This window comes from Mytilus californianus, unplaced genomic scaffold (assembly GCF_021869535.1).
Source record: "Mytilus californianus isolate M0D057914Y unplaced genomic scaffold, xbMytCali1.0.p SCAF_1, whole genome shotgun sequence".
Taxonomy (NCBI): Eukaryota; Metazoa; Mollusca; class Bivalvia; order Mytilida; family Mytilidae; genus Mytilus; species Mytilus californianus.
Window position 1 is genome coordinate 85,851,577 of NW_026262581.1, and position 19,718 is coordinate 85,871,294.

A 19,718-nucleotide genomic window follows, 5' to 3' on the forward strand; every position below is an offset into this window, starting at 1 on the left:
ATATAGTTTTCATTTGGACTAAGTCTTAATCATAAAATAAATATTAATGTTTGGATTGTTGAAGACTAATGATGGCACCCAGGGGCGGATCCAGCCATTTTTAAAAGGGGGTGCCAACCCAGGATAAAAGGGGGGTTGTTCCAGCCATATGTCCCCATTCAAAAGCAATGATCGTAAAAAAGGGGGGTTCCAACCCCCGGAACCCCATCCCCCCTTGGATTGCCCCAAAAAAGGGGGGTTCCTACATATGCAATCTGTATTTTTGTAGGTTAAGCGTGTCCTGTCGTCGGGTTTCTAATCCAGACACACCTAATGGCGGGCTATCCCTCAGTATGTTCGAATATGAATTTTTATAATTAATGTTGAGAAAAAGGGGGGGGGGGGGGCTTTCATGATAAAACTGTAACATGTAAAATACATTTATGATTACCTTCATTTAACTGATACATGTAAGTACTTTGGGTTATTAATATTGCGTTATCCTCAGTCTCTTCTGCCAAATCCAACGCCTGACTCATAATGTTGTCCGTCTTATACCCATCCATATTGACAACTGCATACGAGAATGCACGATACGGCCAACCTCGACCTGCTGATGATCCATATAAGCACATGGATTTAATAGGAATATGCAAAACGGCAACTTTGACATTTGTAAAATCTACTCACTTGTCAAAGTTTGAATGAAGATCGTCAGAATAAGGTTACTAGTGGCAAGGATTTGTCTATACAAATCCTTGCTAGTGGGTTTTCATTTAAAAAAAAAAAAAATTCTTATTAATCATGGTTTGATATTGTGAATAAAAATGCTATCTGTTCTTTTTCATTTAATATTCAATGTAAACAAATATAGGGTTTAGCATCGGGTGTAAGTTAGTTATACACTTCGGGATACCGCTTGTCTGGATCAAGACACACCTATCCCTCAGTGTATAACTATTACATAATAACTCATCTAATTTTAACATGTATTTGCGATTTTGCTAATAATAAGCATCCAAATTTTCAAGAAAACACGCTGACTTCATTTAGTTGCTTAATTTGAAAGCAGTATCACAGCAAAATAGAGAAATTTTTTATGTAAGCCATAAAATGGACTGTGGGACACAAAGCTCCAGTTAAATAAACAACTGTTTTCTCCTCTGTCACCAAAAATATTGAATGTTAGAGATTTGTAAAACGTTGTGACATATATGGTCAAGGATGTGGTATTAGCAGCTCACTAAGACATTATTTTGAGCCAAAAAACAGAAATGCTTTCTATAGCATTAGGAAAAAAAAGGGGGATTTCTGCTTTTTTCAAATAAGCACATGAACCCCCATTTTTTTTCTTGTAAAATTAATTGTGTACTGCTTCGAGAATTTTTTGTCATAATTGAAAGAACTAGAGGCTATAAAGAGCCTGTGTCCCTCACTTTGGTCTATTCAACAAAGGACACTCTCCAACATTGTAGACAGGAATAGAATTCATGACAAAAATCTCTGTTTTGTTGATCTTGTATTGCTGATCATTTAGTCTGTTTAGTTTCTCTCTATCTTCTTTAGTTTTTGCTCAACACAAAAGAGGGTAAAAAAAATTCCTCATTTAAGGGCAATCAATCCTATAAAGAGTGGCAGTCTACTTAAACTATATCGAAGATCTTGCCTTGCTGATCATTTTTGTGATTTAAAGTCTCTATTTATCTATTATACGGCCAAACACCAAAATAATGGTAAAAATCGTCATTAAAGAACAATAACTCCAATAAGGAGTCGTCTGACTATATCCTCCATTAGTCTTAATTGTAGATCTTGTCTTGCTGATCATTTTTGCTTATTTAAGTTTTTATCTATCTATTGTATTTTTTAAGATATAAGGCAAAAACGCAAAAAATTGGTAAAAATCGTCATCAAAGGGCAATAACTCTAATAAGGAGTCAACTGACGATTTCAACAATGTAGACTTATTTGTAGAACTTGTCTTGCTGGTCATTTTTATAATCTAAAGTTTCTCTCTATTTATTATAGTTTTCAAGATAATAGGGAAAAATGAAAAAAATGGTACAATTTGTCATTTAAGGGCAATAACTCCTGTAAGAAGTTGTCTGACACTTTTGACGTACAATAACAATTGGTAGAGCTGAACATTCTAAACATTTATGCTCTTGTCAGATTTTCTCTATTTATAAAGGTTTTTAAAATAATAGACAAAACTTGCATTTTACCCCTATGTTCTATTTTTAGCCGTGTTGGCCATCTTGGTTGGACAGGTGGGGTCATCGGACACATTTTTTAAACTAGATACCTAAATGATGATTGTGGCCAAGTTTGGTTAAATTTGGCCCAGTAGTTTCAGAGGATAAGATTTTTGTAAAAGTTAACGACGACAACAACGACGGACGCCAAGTGATGAAAAAAGCTCACTTCGCCCTTCAAACTTATACCTTATAATTCAAACAGTCAAAAATAAAACATCGAAATATCTCAAAAAGTAAGTCATGAAGGTATATTTTTCTTTGCTTTTTTCAATAGTGCATTTAAAAATTGAATTAAGACTTGGTTTTGCAATTTTATTTTATCATTGTATGCAACCAGTTGCATAGATATCAACATATTTAAAGTCATTTTGACTTAAAATAAAACTTTTAACATTGAGCATATGACTAAACAATGTTAAGAACAAACAAAATTTGTGTTCTAAAAATGCTACATATATATGATTTAAAATGAGGTTGAATACTTTTACAAGATGAAGTGTACAATTTTTTATCCAAATACTTTACAAAGCAATCATGAATATACAACTATGTTTAATGACATCTGTTTCTAAAAAACCTAATCTTTTCCGTTGTCAATGTTATTCATTGTGAAAAAAATACTTTCGTTGTTTTGTTTTTTTAAATAAAATTCCAAATATGCCTTTCCAAAAAATGTTTTTATGAGAAATAAACTCAACCAATAAAAGAAAAATCTTAATTATAAGAATGATAATATATCGTTATTCTACAATTTTGTAGTAAAAAAATCAGCAGAACCCTGTGTCTCGCCTGCGATTGCTTTAGTTTATAAATTTTCCTCATGCAGTTGTTTGGTTATGATAAAGCTTCTGTCAATTTTCATAAAATTCCATGATTGATGTCTAAAAAAACTTTACCCACAGACTGAACCTAAATGATGATGCCACCAACAACAAAGCTGCTGACGAAAATGTTGTAGGCTCGACAATAAAAAATGAAGGATGAATCTCGTATAACTTTATTAATGGGGATCAATCACCTTAAGTAAGCTAACTCTTGAAAGTCAAGATACCATTTCAACAAAGAAAAGCCTCTTAATTTACAATGGCTGAAACTTTCAGCGAAGACTCTATCATCTGTTTTGGCTATTAAATATTTCATGTGGAAAATTTGATATGTTAATCCCAACAGTAAGTTGTGGTAAAAATCTAATACAGCACTTTATATGAATTAAAGTAGTTAATGTTTCTATTATAAGTTTTGGAAAATAAGCTAAAAATAAAGGAACCAAATGTATTCTCAAACTGATTTCTCTTTCCGAATAAAAAACAACAAAATCTTTTCATTCTCCATTCACAGAAAGTTTGGCATATCTTGACTGAAAATACTCACCAAAAACGTTTATTCATTACAAAAGTAACCAAAAAAAATAACAAAAATATTATCTGTAAGTATTTTAGTTATCAAAACATATGAATATATTAACTAATAATATACATTACAACATGACAGTCCTTTAAACAGAAAAGTTTTCTTTCTCAAGTCAGTATACACACTTGAGGTAACACCTGAGATAGAAAACATTTGTATGTCATTTTAAACCTCTTATTAATATAACTACCATTATTCAAACTTTAAATTAAAGGCCACTCACAACAAATTAGTTTGAATACTCTCAGTGAAATGTATTCAAATTTACAAAATTGTGGCAATGTCAGTTATTTTTCAAAAAGGCTTAGGATATTAAAGGCACCCACACAAAGCATAATTCTGACTAGTCATTTTTCTTATTTGGCATTTACTCATCGTATTAAAATGAAGACTGCTTAATTGCACAAACAGACCTTTGATCCAACTTTTTTGATTGTCTTTGATTACCAATACCAGTAATACCTTTATAAACCAGTATTTAAAACAATACTGGTATATTATTAGTGTACAAAATTGTTAGACAAAAATTACAATTATTCAGTTACGAGTTTGTTTGAACTGGACTTAACTTTTTGTAAATGAAACTAAAACAACATTGTAATGTCTTAGGATGTTCGCTACTCCGTTTCAAAATAACAAGCTTTTTAAAAGGCTGTTATAAATTGATAGTATATAAATAACGGAGCTAAAAAAGCAGAAAAAAATGAAGGGTCTGTGACCTTGTTTTCAAGACATAAGGCCATTGTAAAATTGGCGGGAAATGATTCTCTCTAGATTTTTCATACATTTAACATTGGCACCTTTTTTCTTTCAAAAACTACGAAAAAATAACAAGGATTTTATAAGAATTTCAAATATGGCCTTTTAAACTATATGTAATAAAATTATGAAAAGAAAAGTAGGGGTTAGCTGACAAAATATTTATTAGCACTACTTGGATAAAACCAGAGGATTCTGAATATCTGACAAAAATTCAAAAACAAGATGAGCGAACATCCTTGAATTTTTTATATCATAAACTGATACTGTATATATATTATTTGGTCATTTCTTTCAGAAACTTAGGAAGAAAATCTTTTCATGATTCATTTGAAGACAAAAAGTAATAAATAATTTATAATTTTATCATCTTAAAAGTTTAAAATTAAATATAAAAATAACTTTAAAAAAAAACTTTAATAATATATTATAATGTCTTCCATGAAAAATATATGCCCTATGGAATGTAATGGGAATATAATCTCATCCCTTTTAAGAGAATTGTCTGGTTTGAGGTAAAATCTGACTATCTTTCAGACTATTGGTCCAAAATATACATATACATCCATCTTATTCAAAATATACATATACATCCATCTTATTCAAGATATACTATCGTATACTCAGAACTTTTCATCATTTATAAGACATATATAGGACATGATATTATCTCAATAAAAACACTGTTAAAAGAATTCAAACGGTTGGAGAAGTTTGTAAACATTAGATTTGGAAATACAGTATATATTTTAACTGTAGAAATACTCTTTGAACAGAAATAAGTGAGAAGATTTCTCAATAGCTTACTTATGACTTGAATGATTATAGACAACTAAAATTCATCTCTAAATACATTATTGAAAAAGTTTGAACAACCCACAATTGTAATATTGAAACTTTATCAATTATTAATGTTAAAATCATCCCAATATAAAACACATAATGATAAAATGCACTGAGTATAGAATGACAGTCCATGATGTAACCTTGTGACTTGAACTGGCCTCTTTTAAAAAAAAAATCACAAAATATTTTAGGTGTATAAGTCTTAACAATAAAATATACAAAAAAAACATATAGCACCTTATTCAAAAGTAATAACAAAAGTCCATGGTCACTTGGTGGGTAATGTCCATTTCTTATTTCAAATCCTGTATAGTTCCATTGTTTACTGGTAAAAATTTTGAGCCATGCTTGCACTGTATGTCTATGTTTATAGTCTATTTAAAAGAATAAATCAATGAACACATTCCATTTCACAGTCTCCTCAAAATTTGTCAGAGAGGAATATCACAAAATTCACTGGTTCCTCAAATAATGTCTATTTTTGTATCAATAAACAATATAACAAAAAATAATATACAAATAATAAATATTTAACAACTTAAATTCACAATTGGAAAATTGTTGGACAGGATTTTTATTAATATCACAACCATGCTTATAAAGGAAGTTAGGTTGGTAAATACTAGCTAAATGCATCTTCTGCTGGAGGTACATAAGAAAATCCTTGAAACATATTGTCTGCTTCCATCACACTAGCACTAACCATTTTACCTCCTCCTGCTGATTTTCCAACTGAAGCTGAAAAATAATAATATATTTTAAAAATTTTGTCTTAATTCATCAGAAATTGATTTTAAAGCTTTATCTAAGTGTTAAATCAAAAACCAAATTCAGCAACAAAAACAAAAATTTGAATATCATGCATGACCTGAAAATGTTCCTAGGCAATTTTTCGAGTTTAAACTCATATCTTATGCTTCCTTCAAAAAATTTGTAATCAAAAGTAACATTTTACTTGAATTCAGCTGGTTATGCCCCTTTACGTAAGCAGAAAAAGGGGGAGATAATCAAAGATATTTCACTTGTAAACATTTCCTTGCATTACACAACATTAAATTATATGCGCAACAAAGAAAATAGATATTCTTCAAAGCTGTATTGTGTGAAAACAGGTGTTTCTTCTTAACTTTTATACACTGTACATTGAATGACAATATTCTTTTACAGCAGAAACTATTCATGTGTTCACCAATTTTCTGATGCCTGGTCAATTCAATTTACATGTTATCAATAATTATTTAAAAAGATTTCAGGTATTGAAATAAATATTGATAAGAAGAAACAGCAGCAGCAGACTTTACTATAGGTGCAACCAAGTTACAACTCAGTTCTCTGAATATTTTCTAAGTAACTGATGATGAAAATTGTATATATATCAAAACTTTCATGGAATATTTAACATTAAAATGTTCCTAGTGTATAACCTACCAGGTACAGGTTCTCTGACAAATTCAGGATCAAAATGCTTCAAATCCAACTGTCCACTCTGAAAAATAAAGATAAAGTATGTATTGCATTAGAAATGCTGAAATAACAATATCATATAAATAGTATGAAGAAAAAAATGACATGATACTTCACTTTTTTCACTGTTTACCAAACACTGATGTCTATATTATTAAAAATATGAATGTCACTAATGAAAATTCCAATATATGAAATTGTAAGAGCAGATTAAAATATAATGTTACTTTATAACATTGTTTAATGTCATTGCATAAATTATTTATGATACACTAAAATGGCTATTAATTTAATATGAATATAAGAATAAGAATAAGAATAAGAATATTTATTATTCCAATCAAGGGCCCTTGATGGGCAGCATGACATGTACATAAAACAATACATCATGATTTGTAACAGAAAAACATTTTTTTATATATTGAAATGAAACATTAAAAAGTTCAGACAGATGTTATTACATGTATCTCCATTCTATAAAAATCACATACATTTAATTCCAGGCAGGACCAGAACCATAAAATCATTACAATTATCATTGTTATTACATACATTAATAATATAGTTCCCTAAATATATAAGTACAGACAAATTTTCATTAGTAAATAACCAAACAAATTTTGCCTGTTTTGAGAGATATGAAAAATTAGGACAAATACTGTTTATCTCCTTGAAAAATATCTCCCTCTCATCTTTGTATGCTGGACAACTAGTAATAAAATGTTGTTCATCTTCAACCAGATTTAGAGTACATTTCTTACAAAGCCTTTGGTCTCTTTCTATATATAAAGTTTTATACCTGTCTCTTTCTATTTTGAGATCATTGGCACTGATTCTGATTTTACATATGGCACTTTTAAACCAATTCAAATGAAGAACTTTTTACGATTTTATATTAAGGTTACATCTTTAAATGTTTTCATTATCAGATTCAAAATTTTATAAATCTTTGTTATATCAGGGGTGATAACTGAGTTAATGTAGTATTATATAGGAATGTACAGAAAAGTTACATATTTTGTTATGTAGCAAAAAAATGAATATGGCGATAACAATTTTTATTCTTAGTTCTGAAAGCATTTTATAAGTGCTATCTTTTCAATATTTAGCTTTAGTTTCTATCATTTAGTTTGCTTTTTATTCACAGAAAGGTGCTTTCCATTTATAATCCATACAAAAAAAATCTTAATGACCCGTACTTTTTATTAAGATTTTTAAAATAGCACAATATAAATTACATTTTTGCAAAGAATGGTCTCAACACCTGATATTTTAACACAAAACTCTTTTATATGATCAAAACATAAATTGCCATTTGGAAAAAAATGGTTCACAGTTGTACAATTTTGGTTGTAACACTGTTCTTTCTTACAAGATCATTAAAATCACTTACCACATTTGGATTATATGGTGGATGAATCTTTTTCTTATCAAGATCATCCCAATTTATGTCGGAGAAAAATGAATGAGTTTTGATTTCATGGAAATCTTTCTTGGCACCAAGTCTTTGTTCTTTTTCTTTTTGCAACAGCTGTTGGAAGACAATACAAAGTAAATAGTTTATCAAACACTTTAACATAAGAATTTAATCAAAAGTATAAGAATTTTCTTTCACATCTTATTTTTTATGAGGGTGAATGAAAGAGCTGTCTAATTTCTTTATGAAATATAAAACAAATTATTTCACAATACACTGAACTTTATCTTTATGTATTTTAAAATAAAATTAAAAGAAAAACTATATATATTCATAAAAATTTTTATTAATGCTTACCCCCTCTAGTATTGATCTAGCAGCTGCTGAAACATTAGTTCTAAGACGTAGAGGTTTATACAGAATGTTGTCATACATTTCAGCTGTATCACGACTGTAAAAGGGAGGTAACCCATACATCATTTCATATAACACAGCTCCTAAACACCACCAATCTACAGTTTTATCATAGGGCTGTTTTCTTAACACCTCTGGTGCAAGATACTGAAAAATTAATGTTACTTCTTTAATACATGCTATAGGATCACAAATCATCGGAAACCAAATAATTCAATGTTTGTCTAAATTAAGAATTTAACAGGTGATAACAGACATCTGGACTTATATCACACGATAGATCACATGATATAAATAATTATTCGACTGTAACATCTTGTGTCTAAAAATAAACATCTAATATCATAAATATATGTGTCATTGTTTTTTATTTGTCACAAGTTAATATATTTAATGACAACTTTACACATGAAATAAATAGTTTGTTGTTCTATTTTTTAGACATAAAAGTGATTCAATATCATGCTTCTTCATTAAGTAGTTTATTATGTGACAATAGATCATTATCAATGGGTGTAAAGATCCAAACAACTACCACAAATTCTAATGTTTACCTAAAATATATGTACTTTTATGGTTTAGATGAAATTTAATAAATGCTTTATTCGGATTGTGATGGAAAAAATATCTATCTTAAATAAATTCACTTAAATAAATCTTCCTTCTTAAAATAAGGAATACAATTCCTAATTAACTGATTGTCATTATATGAATTATATAAATGGTTAAAATACAAAGCTCATCTTTTGATTTGCATATAATCATTGCTACGTGTTATGAACAAACGAAATTCGTGTTATAATTAAAATGCCACAAAGAAAAAAATGTAAGCTATTAGTCAGTACTATACATAACATTGAACTTTGCAATTTAATTTTCATTAAAATTCATCATTATGTTTCAATCAAATATTACAGAGTGACATTCATTGTCAGTATGATTGACAGACTGTTGTTTAAAAATATTAATATATCAATCTACGTAAGGAGTAACAGTAAGTTCAATCTACGTAAGGGGTAACAGTAAGTTCAATCTACGTAAGGGGTAACAGTAAATTCAATCTACGTAAGGGGTAACAGTAAGTTCAATCTACGTAAGGGGTAACAGTAAGTTCAATCTACGTAAGGGGTAACAGTAAGTTCAATCTACGTAAGGGTAACAGTAAGTTTTGATGTACTTTTATATAGAGTTCACGTTAAGAGTTACATTTTATAGAGAAGCTTTTACAAATTATTGAACAAATATTAGTATGAATAATTGGTGTAATTTTGTATGATAAGTTATTAAGATGTGAAACACATAGGATTAGATAGCTAGTATTGGTGTTGAAGGCTGTACAGTACAGTGCCCTTTTAGCTCATATCCTCATCCTTTTGGCTCTGGTGGATATTTATCCCATTGGTAATCAAACCACATCTCTTTATTTTATATTCATTTAACTATATAAGTACTTTTCCTATTTCTACTATTAAGAAAGGAAAATAATACTGCCATCCCTGTACTCATGTATCAAGAAAATAATACTGCCATCCCTGTACTCATGTATCAAGAAAATAATACTGCCATCCCTATACTCATGTATCAAGAAAATGATTTTTAGATATATCACAACCTCGATGCAATTGCAGTCAATTCATAAAACTTCTCTTTTTCATATTAATAGATTTCCACTGATAAACTAGTTTAACCCCACTACATTTTGTGCCTGTACCTAGTCTGGCTATCTAGACCATGTGTTGTTTCTTGTTGTTGATGTTTATTTGAACAACTATTCCTCTTGGAGGAGTTGTGTGTTATTGGTAAATGTGGTCCAGTATTTTTGGTGATTCTTGGTTATCTGTTTTATGTATTATTGAGATATTTTCTTGAGAATTTCTGGCCTTTCTTAATCTTTATCAGGACATGTGGTTTATTTCTTCTAGTTTAATTACAAAACTACACATAATACTGGAGGGAATGGGGTATCCTACATGACAATCAATGGTACAATAAACTACACATAAAGCTGGAGGGAATGGGGTATCCTACATGACAATCAATGGTACAATAAAATACACATAATACTGGAGGGAATGGGGTATCCTACATGACAATCAATGGTACAATAAACTACAAATAATACTGGAGGGAATGGGGTATCCTACATGACAATCAATGGTACAATAAACGCACATAATACTGGAGGGAATGGGGTATCCTACATGACAATCAATGGTACAATAAACTACACATAATACTGGAGGGAATGGGGTATCCTACATGACAATCAATGGTACAATAAGTGCACATAATACTGGAGGGAATGGGGTATCCTACATGACAATCAATCGTACAATAAAATACACATAATACTGGAGGGAATGGGGTATCCTACATGACAATCAATGGTACAATAAACTACACATAATACTGAAGGGAATGGGGTATCCTACATGACAATCAATGGTACAATAAACTACACATAAAGCTGGAGGGAATGGGGTATCCTACATGACAATCAATGGTACAATAAACTACACATAATACTGGAGGGAATGGGGTATCCTACATGACAATCAATGGTACAATAAACGCACATAATACTGGAGGGAATGGGGTATCCTACATGACAATCAATGGTACAATAAACTACACATAATACTGGAGGGAATGGGGTATCCTACATGACAATCAATGGTACAATAAACTACACATAATACCGGAGGGAATGGGGTATCCTACATGACAATCAATGGTACAATAAACTACACATAATACTGGAGGAAATGGGGTATCATACACAACAATCAATGGTACAATAAACTGCACATAATACTGGAGGGAATGGGGTATCCTACATGACAATCAATGGTACAATAAGTGCACATAATACTGGAGGGAATTGGGTATCATACATGACAATCAATGGTACAATAAACTGCACATAATACTGGAGGGAATGGGGTATCCTACATGACAATCAATGGTACAATAAACTACACATAATACTGGAGGGAATGGGGTATCCTACATGACAATCAATGGTACAATAAACTACACATAATACTGGAGGGAATGGGGTATCATACACGACAATCAATGGTACAATAAACTACACATAATACTGGAGGGAATGGGGTATTCTACATGACAATCAATGGTACAATAAGCGCACATAATACTGGAGGGAATGGGGTATCCTACATGACAATCAATGGTACAATAAACTACAAATAATACTGGAGGGAATGGGGTATCATACATGACAATCAATGGTACAATAAACTACACATAATACTGGAGGGAATTGGGTATCATACATGACAATCAATGGTACAATAAACTGCACATAATACTGGAGGGAATGGGGTATCCTACATGACAATCAATGGTACAATAAACTACACATAATACTGGAGGGAATGGGGTATCCTACATGACAATCAATGGTACAATAAACTACACATAATACTGGAGGGAATGGGGTATCATACACGACAATCAATGGTACAATAAACTACACATAATACTGGAGGGAATGGGGTATCCTACATGACAATCAATGGTACAATAAACTACAAATAATACTGGAGGGAATGGGGTATCATACATGACAATCAATGGTACAATAAACTACACATAATACTGGAGGGAATTGGGTATCATACATGACAATCAATGGTACAATAAACTGCACATAATACTGGAGGGAATGGGGTATCCTACATGACAATCAATAGTACAATAAACTACACATAATACTGGAGGGAATGGGGTATCATACAAGACAATCAATGGTACAATATGCGTTCAAATAACTTTTAATGATAAAAAAGTCGATGCTAAAGGTAGCTCAACAATACTAAGTGAAAAATCATGATTCACTTTAAGGCAAATTAAAATCTAAAAGAAGTAATTAAGGGCCGTGTTTGACACTTGACAGCAGTGGCCATCCCTCCCCTCAATAATGACGGGACAAACAAAAATATAAGCATATTTACCTCAGGTGTTCCACAGAAAGTACTTGTTGTTCCCATGCCTTCTATTCCCTCTTTACATAAACCAAAGTCTGTCAAAGTCACATGACCCTAAAATTATATTATTATATTATAAGTATGTAGAATAATAATGAAACTTCTAGCCTTTGTTTTTGTTTAATAATATTAGTTTGAGTTTATGTTATTTTTTATATTTCACGTTAAAATGCCAGATTTTGATTGGTTAATACGAGGGAGATATTCCACTCCATCTCATGGCTTATATTCTATTACCTGTCATGGAGACGCTTGATCATTTGTGCACTTTAATAAATAGGGATGGTTATTATGTACATGACATCATAGTTTATTAATTTCAATTTAAAATTTAAGACATTAATTACAGAACATTCTGTATAATATTTTAAATAACACATAGCTGAGATGGTGATACAATAGTTTGTGACCCAACGGAAAAACATTCAGTATAATATTTTAAATAACACATAGCTGAGATGGTGATACAATAGTTTGTGACCCAACGGAAAAACATTCAGTATAATATTTTAAATAACACATAGCTGAGATGGTGATACAGTAGTTTGTGACCCAACGGAAAAACAATGTCAACCTTGACTTCCCCTTAATTGACAACTCTCAGGGTAACAATCATATCTATCACCCTCTCAGCTGTGTGACATGTATATAATGTTTTTATGTACATAAATATTCTCTTTTCTTTTATTTAATTTTAGTAAGATGAGGTCTTTTTCACTTTCAAAGTACCTACTCTATAAAAAAAAAATTGATATACACTAATGCTCAGGTCAGAATATATTAAAAAAGAACATAATAGAAAACTAAAAATAAAAATTATTAGATTTTCTGTGGTTTATGAGGTCAAGTGAAACATACTTCCTTTATTTTAGAGCATGCTATATTCATGCATTTTGAAAACAGTGTTGTCATTGGTTCATGTCTGTCTTATTTGTTTTTCGTAAATTGTTTTGTTATAAATAAGGCTGTTAGTTTTCTCATTTAAATTGTTTCATATTTCGGGGCCTTTTATAGCCGACTATACGGTATGGGTTTTTTCATTGCTAAATTCCATACGGTTGCCTATTATTGCTTAAATCCACTTCATTTGAACTTTGGTGGATAGTTGTCTCATTGGCAATCATACCACCTCTCCTAATTTTTATATTATCAGTTGCAGATGGGTGTTGCATCATATTTTGTTTTTTTTATCTAAAATATAATACAAGAAAAAATTTAGCAAACTACTCACTTTTGAATCAAGTAAAATATTTTCTGGCTTCAGATCTCTGAAAAAAGTTTAAAAAAGTAAAATTACTGCTTTCAAATTAAACATTTAACTTTTTTTTAAAGCTAAATCATATTTGAAGAAGTAATTAGTAACATACACACTAGCTGTTACGGAAAGTCCCAGAAAATTTATTCTGTGAAAATGTTCAAAATACATGTATGTCATTTATAAACGACTCTGACAAAAGGAAATGTACATCAGTGATATAAATAGTGGTCTACCATTATAACACCTTGTCATGTCATCTCCAAGAAATTATCATTTTGATTAATAAAAATCTTTTTGGTCTACATTTCAACAGCTTGCAAATTTAATTAAAAGTTTCTTCATAATGTAAATTTGTACTTGGACAGATTTAATTCTTTTCTTGTATTTCAAAATGTAACTAAACAAATTTCTGTTCACATGATTTTTACCAAAGGCAAGAGCAGTAACAATTCCACTCAGGCTAGCACTTGGACCAGTGATTGCAAACAGATTGAAGATGTGCACCACCTACTTGAAACTGATTTGGATTATTTTTCTTAGATTTCCTTTAGTGACGAAATTAGTCATTTTCCCATTGAATGCTATAAAGGGTACCTAGCTTATGTCATATTCAACTCCAACAGTTTTCTTTTAACATTCCTTAAACTGTGAACAGTGATTGTATACCTATTGAATATGTGCATCTTCTATTTGGACAGATTTGAATTATTTTGCTCAGAATTTTTGTAAATTCCTATCGTTTTGGTAAGGATGGTTGTTAAAACAGCACCATGCGATGCAGGTCCAGACACAGTATTGGTCTTGTTTAAGTTCAAGACTTGTGAACTAAGTGACATATTCCAAACGGGACAGTCAATTTTTATTTATTTGTTTATACATGTAATAAAAAGAAGACAATAGAAAGACTACTACGACTGTAACAGAAGTATTTACCTATATATGATATTTAATGAATGAAGGTAACCAATAGCACTAGCCATTTCTGCTGCATAAAATTTGGCACGTTGTTCTGGAAAATATCTTTCTCTTTGTAAATGAAAAAACAACTGGAAAAAAGAGAAACAAAATTGAAATAATAGCATACAAATCTTCTACAGTTAATGTATGCATAAACATTGAAAATTTAATATATGGTGTCAGTACACAATAATGTTCAAACATAAAGGTGAACAGAGATTGTATGAAACATAAAGGTGAACAGAGATTGTATGAAACATAAAGGTGAACAGAGATTGTATGAAACATGTAGTTTGATAGGTCAAATTATATGTGACAACTTTTTACATCTTTATGAATAATAATCTTTGCAAATGCATGCAATAACAAAAAAGACTTGCCAGTGTAGGATTTAATCAATCTAAACAGACTTAAAATATTCTAAACTGAAGTAATTTCATAACAACATTTACATATTAGACATAACTCATATATTCTTTTGGTAATATGTTGCTATTTTGGCTTTTGAAAATAGAAAATCAATCTAAATTTATCTCATAAAAACATGTTTGACATTTTTTTTTTGAAATGCATAACAAAAATAAAGTGTCTGTGGTTAGATGTATCGATTTGGTTTTTGAACCCAAACAATGTACTCATTCAAACCACAAATAACATCTCTATTACATAGTTGTGATGTATTTTGCACATTGATGAAATAATAAATTTGTAATGAAACAAAAAAGAAATATCATTTGATGGTCAAAACAAAAACAATGACGAAATAGTGTTTAATACTGTTCCATCATCATTCAACATGAAATAACAAAAAAACCTTAAAATGTCTTGTTAGCAAAACAATGATTTTTCAGTTTTGTTATTTTTCATGATATACTATTGACTAATATTAAATGAATGTCTCTAAAATATAACATCAAAGGTCAGAATGTATATTCATGAACACTGATTTCTTTTTCTTATATTCATGAACACTGATTTCTTTTTCTTATATTCATGAACACTGATTACTTTTTCTTATATTCATGAACACTGATTTCTTTTTCTTATATTCATGAACACTGATTTCTTTTTCTCATATTCATGAACACTGATATCTTTTTCTCATGTTCATGGACACTGATTTCTTTTTACATTTCTAACAAAGTCAAATTTAATTGTGGGCATTGTTTACCTTACTTTACTTTAGTTCACATCATTCAAACAGACTGTTTGTATTAACTGAACATATAACTGATGACAAAATTTCTTTGGAATCATTCAATACCAGAAACTGTCTATAAAACAGGCACAACAAATGTTTTGGAATCATTCAATAACAGAAACTGTCTATACAACATACTAAATTCTTCCATAGATATAAAGATTTAGTTTTGAAGTTTGGTTGTACCTCTAGAAAACTTATTTCAAACGGGATAGCAGATACTAATTTTTAAGGAGATGTTGTTTACTGAGCCCGGAAATTTAGAAACGATCTGGGTAAACTTATCGATCCCTTAAATAAATTTATTCTAAAAGGTTACCAATTCAACACTGTAATTAGATCTTTGAATATTGTGTTTATTAGTATTAATATTGATTTGGTTATCAGTAAATTAAAATCAAACTAAATATTATTTTTATATACATATGCACATTCATGGCTTTACAGTCTGTCGATACCTGTATCTTGGCATTGCACAAGGTCATGTTTTTCTCTGACTGTTAATGACGTCTTTACACTAAATCCATTTGATGTTGGATGTGAACTGATTGATATTTTAGTCTTAGATGCATGCTTTTTTTTATTAGTTGTTATTGGCTTTGAACTAGCTGTCAGTAACTGCAAGTACTCTCAGATCTGTACTTAAGTGTCTTTTTGTTGTGGGGATGTATAAGTACCCAACTCAAACTAGTTTAACCCTGCCACATTCTGTATGTGCTTGTCCCAAGTCAGGAGCCTGTAATTCAGTGGATGTCGTTTGTTGCTGTGTAACATATTTGTTTTCGTTCATTATTTTGTACATAATTTAGGCCGCTAGTTTTCTCGTTTGAATTGTTTTACATTTGTCATTTCGGGGCCTTTTATAGCTTACTATGCTGTATGGGTTTTGCTCATTGTAGAAGGCCATATGGTGACCTATAGTTATTAATTTCTGTGTCATTGGCAATCATACCACATCTTCTTATTTTTATCCAATAAATTCTCTCTTGATATGTTTATCATGTTTAAAGGTAGTGAATTTATGAAGTTAAAATCTAAAAATAGCTTGACAAGGTTATCTGTCCAAGAACACTTAGAATTCATACCAAAATAACCAAGGTCAAGGTTCAAGTCCACAAGATATCTGTTTTGTTACATAACTGAAACTTATGAAACCTTTTATAAATAATTATCTGACACAAAAAAAACAACACATGTCTTTCTATTCTAGTAATTCTGTATCAACTTTATTGAATTCATTGCCATTATCTATAACAGCTGTGAAGCAAGTACTGTTAGATAAGAAGCCTTATATGACTGAGGCATTTACACATAAATTATCAGGAACATTCCCCTACAAGGATTGCACAGTTTTTCTCTAAATTTCTTCAGTATAAAATTTAATATACAAAATGCTGAAATCTATGGCAGGTTCCCTACATAATTCAATCCCATTTAAATCTATTTCAGCATTTAAAGTGCTATGGTTTTTCTATCATATTAGGCAAGTGTTACCACATAGAGAAGGAAGTCTTTATTATTACGATCAAAGATACTTTTTGGTAATCAGATATAAAAATTACAGGAATGCATGACAATATGACTATCAAATTGACCATGGTAACGTACACAAACAACTGTTACAATGGCAATAACATGTGTATAAAACAGGTAGAACAAACTTTTTGGAATCATTTTAGTATATATGATGAGTCTTTTATAGAAGAAACACATGTCTGCAATACAAAATTATAAGCCTGGTATCTTTGATGAATTTTTTTACAAATTAATCGTTTTGCTTACCTCTCCACCATTTACATAATCTAAGACAAAGTAGAGTTTATCTTGTGTCTGGAAGGAGTAATGAAGACCGACCAGAAATGGATGTTTGATGTTTTTCAGCAAAACATTCCTCTCAGACATGATATGTTTGACTTCATTTCTCTTCATTATTGCCTGCTTCTGTAGGACTTTAATAGCAAACATTTTACTCTCATTTTTATGTCTGGCTAAAAGCACCTATAAATTATTACAAGTAAAAATTTAATACATGTAACATAATTCATGCAAATGTCGTGAAATTCATGTATGATAATATTTGTAATATAAAATTTTGTAGCTTCCTGCCTGTTTGAATTATATTATTTATGAACAATCAGTTGACATCTTGAATTAACTGCTGTTTCACGTGCACACAAAATATCTTAATAATAATGTATTTCTTGTGAATGTGAGTTTTTTAAACCAATGTTTACCCTTTCCCCCACCCTTCTCATTCCCATACAAACCCCAGTAGAAAATTATGTGATAAATCTGTACTTCTGTAGGTCTGATTCATTCACATAACTGAAAGCTTGACTTTGTATAATTGAAATATGTAACTATGTATCATGTTGTAACAAGAAAAAGCTTTCTGTTATGTAAAAATAGATATACACAGGTACATTGTTTACAGAAAAGGATTTCATAATATTTAATTCCAACACCCATGGGTGTATAGATTTAAATCAAGCAATTATGAGTCAACATCTATACATGTTAAAAGAAAGCCCTAGGACAGTACTAGTTAACTCACCTTGCCAAAGCTGCCCTTGCCAATAACCTTCAGAAATTCAAAGTCACTTGGTTTAACACTGAAACAAACAGGATGTAAATAGTAAAACATAGATAAAAATAAATATGTATAAAACAATGCAGTTCAAAGCATACTAAATGTGGGGGTGGCATCAAATTGTTTTGGTGGTACATACTTAACCAAGTAGGAGAAAAATAAGTACTTTAACAGCTAAGTCAGACAAAAAGAGGCACAATTTAAAATCTTACAAAAAAGAGATTTTAAATATTTGCTGTCATAAAATATTTTCAATCAAATGCAAGTTGATTAAAATAACTCCAAATTCATGAATATTCCAGTACTTTCTATTCTAAAGACTGATGCACCCTTTTCCCATAGGTAAATGTATCAAAATAACACAACTTAGAATATAAATAAAGAGAAATGGGGGGTAAATATCAGTTGGTTGTCTTATTTCCTATCTTAATGGGGTATTTTTTTTATTTCACAAAATTTGATGTAGACTGTCAATCTTTGGTAGTTTTTGATTAACTTATAGCAACTTGTTTAGAATCAGGATGGTTAAGAGACATACTGTCATGACTGTATAGACAGTGTTAAAGATTGTATGCTGACCTATAAATGTCTTGTTGGTTGTTGTGTTGTTGTGTTACTGTCACATTAATATAAACCCATATGTCCTATAAACCATATAAATTAATCAATAACCCATCTAACCAAGCTTTTGAAAAAATATATCTACAGTGCACCATTAAAAAAACATCTACCGAGTACCACATTTATTCAAATTGATATGAAATTTTCCAAATAGATCATTTTTAATCAATTTGTTAACATCAATACTGCAATAATCATTTTAAAGTTTTTACCATATTTATTATTTCAAACATAAAATATATTAAGTTATGACCTCATAAAGAAAGGTAACATGTCAAACATACAGATTATTAAATTTACTGTATGCTTTTCTAAATTAAACATAAATATCCAGATGACATTTTTACCATATGTATGACCTACAACAGTAAAATGATCACTAATGAAACCTTGTAAAACTAATTTGTACCTTGTCTTTTCACTTGGACCAAGATTTACTGGGTTATTGTCTTTGCCATTCTAGAAGAAAAAAAATGTTTGCAATTGTTATATTCTTTCATGTGAATAAAACACTAAATAAACATCTGCCAT

The 19,718-nt window shown here is 30.2% G+C and overlaps 1 protein-coding gene across 5 annotated transcripts in view; it reads right to left on the minus strand.

Moving 5' to 3' along the window:
* Positions 1 to 2,535: 2,535 nt before the first annotated feature.
* Positions 2,536 to 19,718, minus strand: part of LOC127725467 (serine/threonine-protein kinase Sgk1-like) — a 58,830-nt gene continuing 41,647 nt past the window's right edge. For all 5 annotated transcript variants that reach the window (XM_052232456.1, XM_052232445.1, XM_052232484.1 and 2 more), the window contains 10 exons: positions 19,597 to 19,646; positions 18,531 to 18,588; positions 17,759 to 17,974; positions 14,752 to 14,864; positions 13,792 to 13,828; positions 12,528 to 12,614; positions 8,491 to 8,694; positions 8,110 to 8,247; positions 6,681 to 6,738; positions 2,536 to 5,990 (listed from right to left, as the gene is read on the minus strand). In XM_052232456.1, the coding sequence (XP_052088416.1) occupies positions 5,875 to 5,990; positions 6,681 to 6,738; positions 8,110 to 8,247; positions 8,491 to 8,694; positions 12,528 to 12,614; positions 13,792 to 13,828; positions 14,752 to 14,864; positions 17,759 to 17,974; positions 18,531 to 18,588; positions 19,597 to 19,646 (1,077 nt within the window). In that variant the 3' untranslated portion in view covers positions 2,536 to 5,874. The remainder of the gene's footprint in view (positions 5,991 to 6,680; positions 6,739 to 8,109; positions 8,248 to 8,490; positions 8,695 to 12,527; positions 12,615 to 13,791; positions 13,829 to 14,751; positions 14,865 to 17,758; positions 17,975 to 18,530; positions 18,589 to 19,596; positions 19,647 to 19,718) is intronic.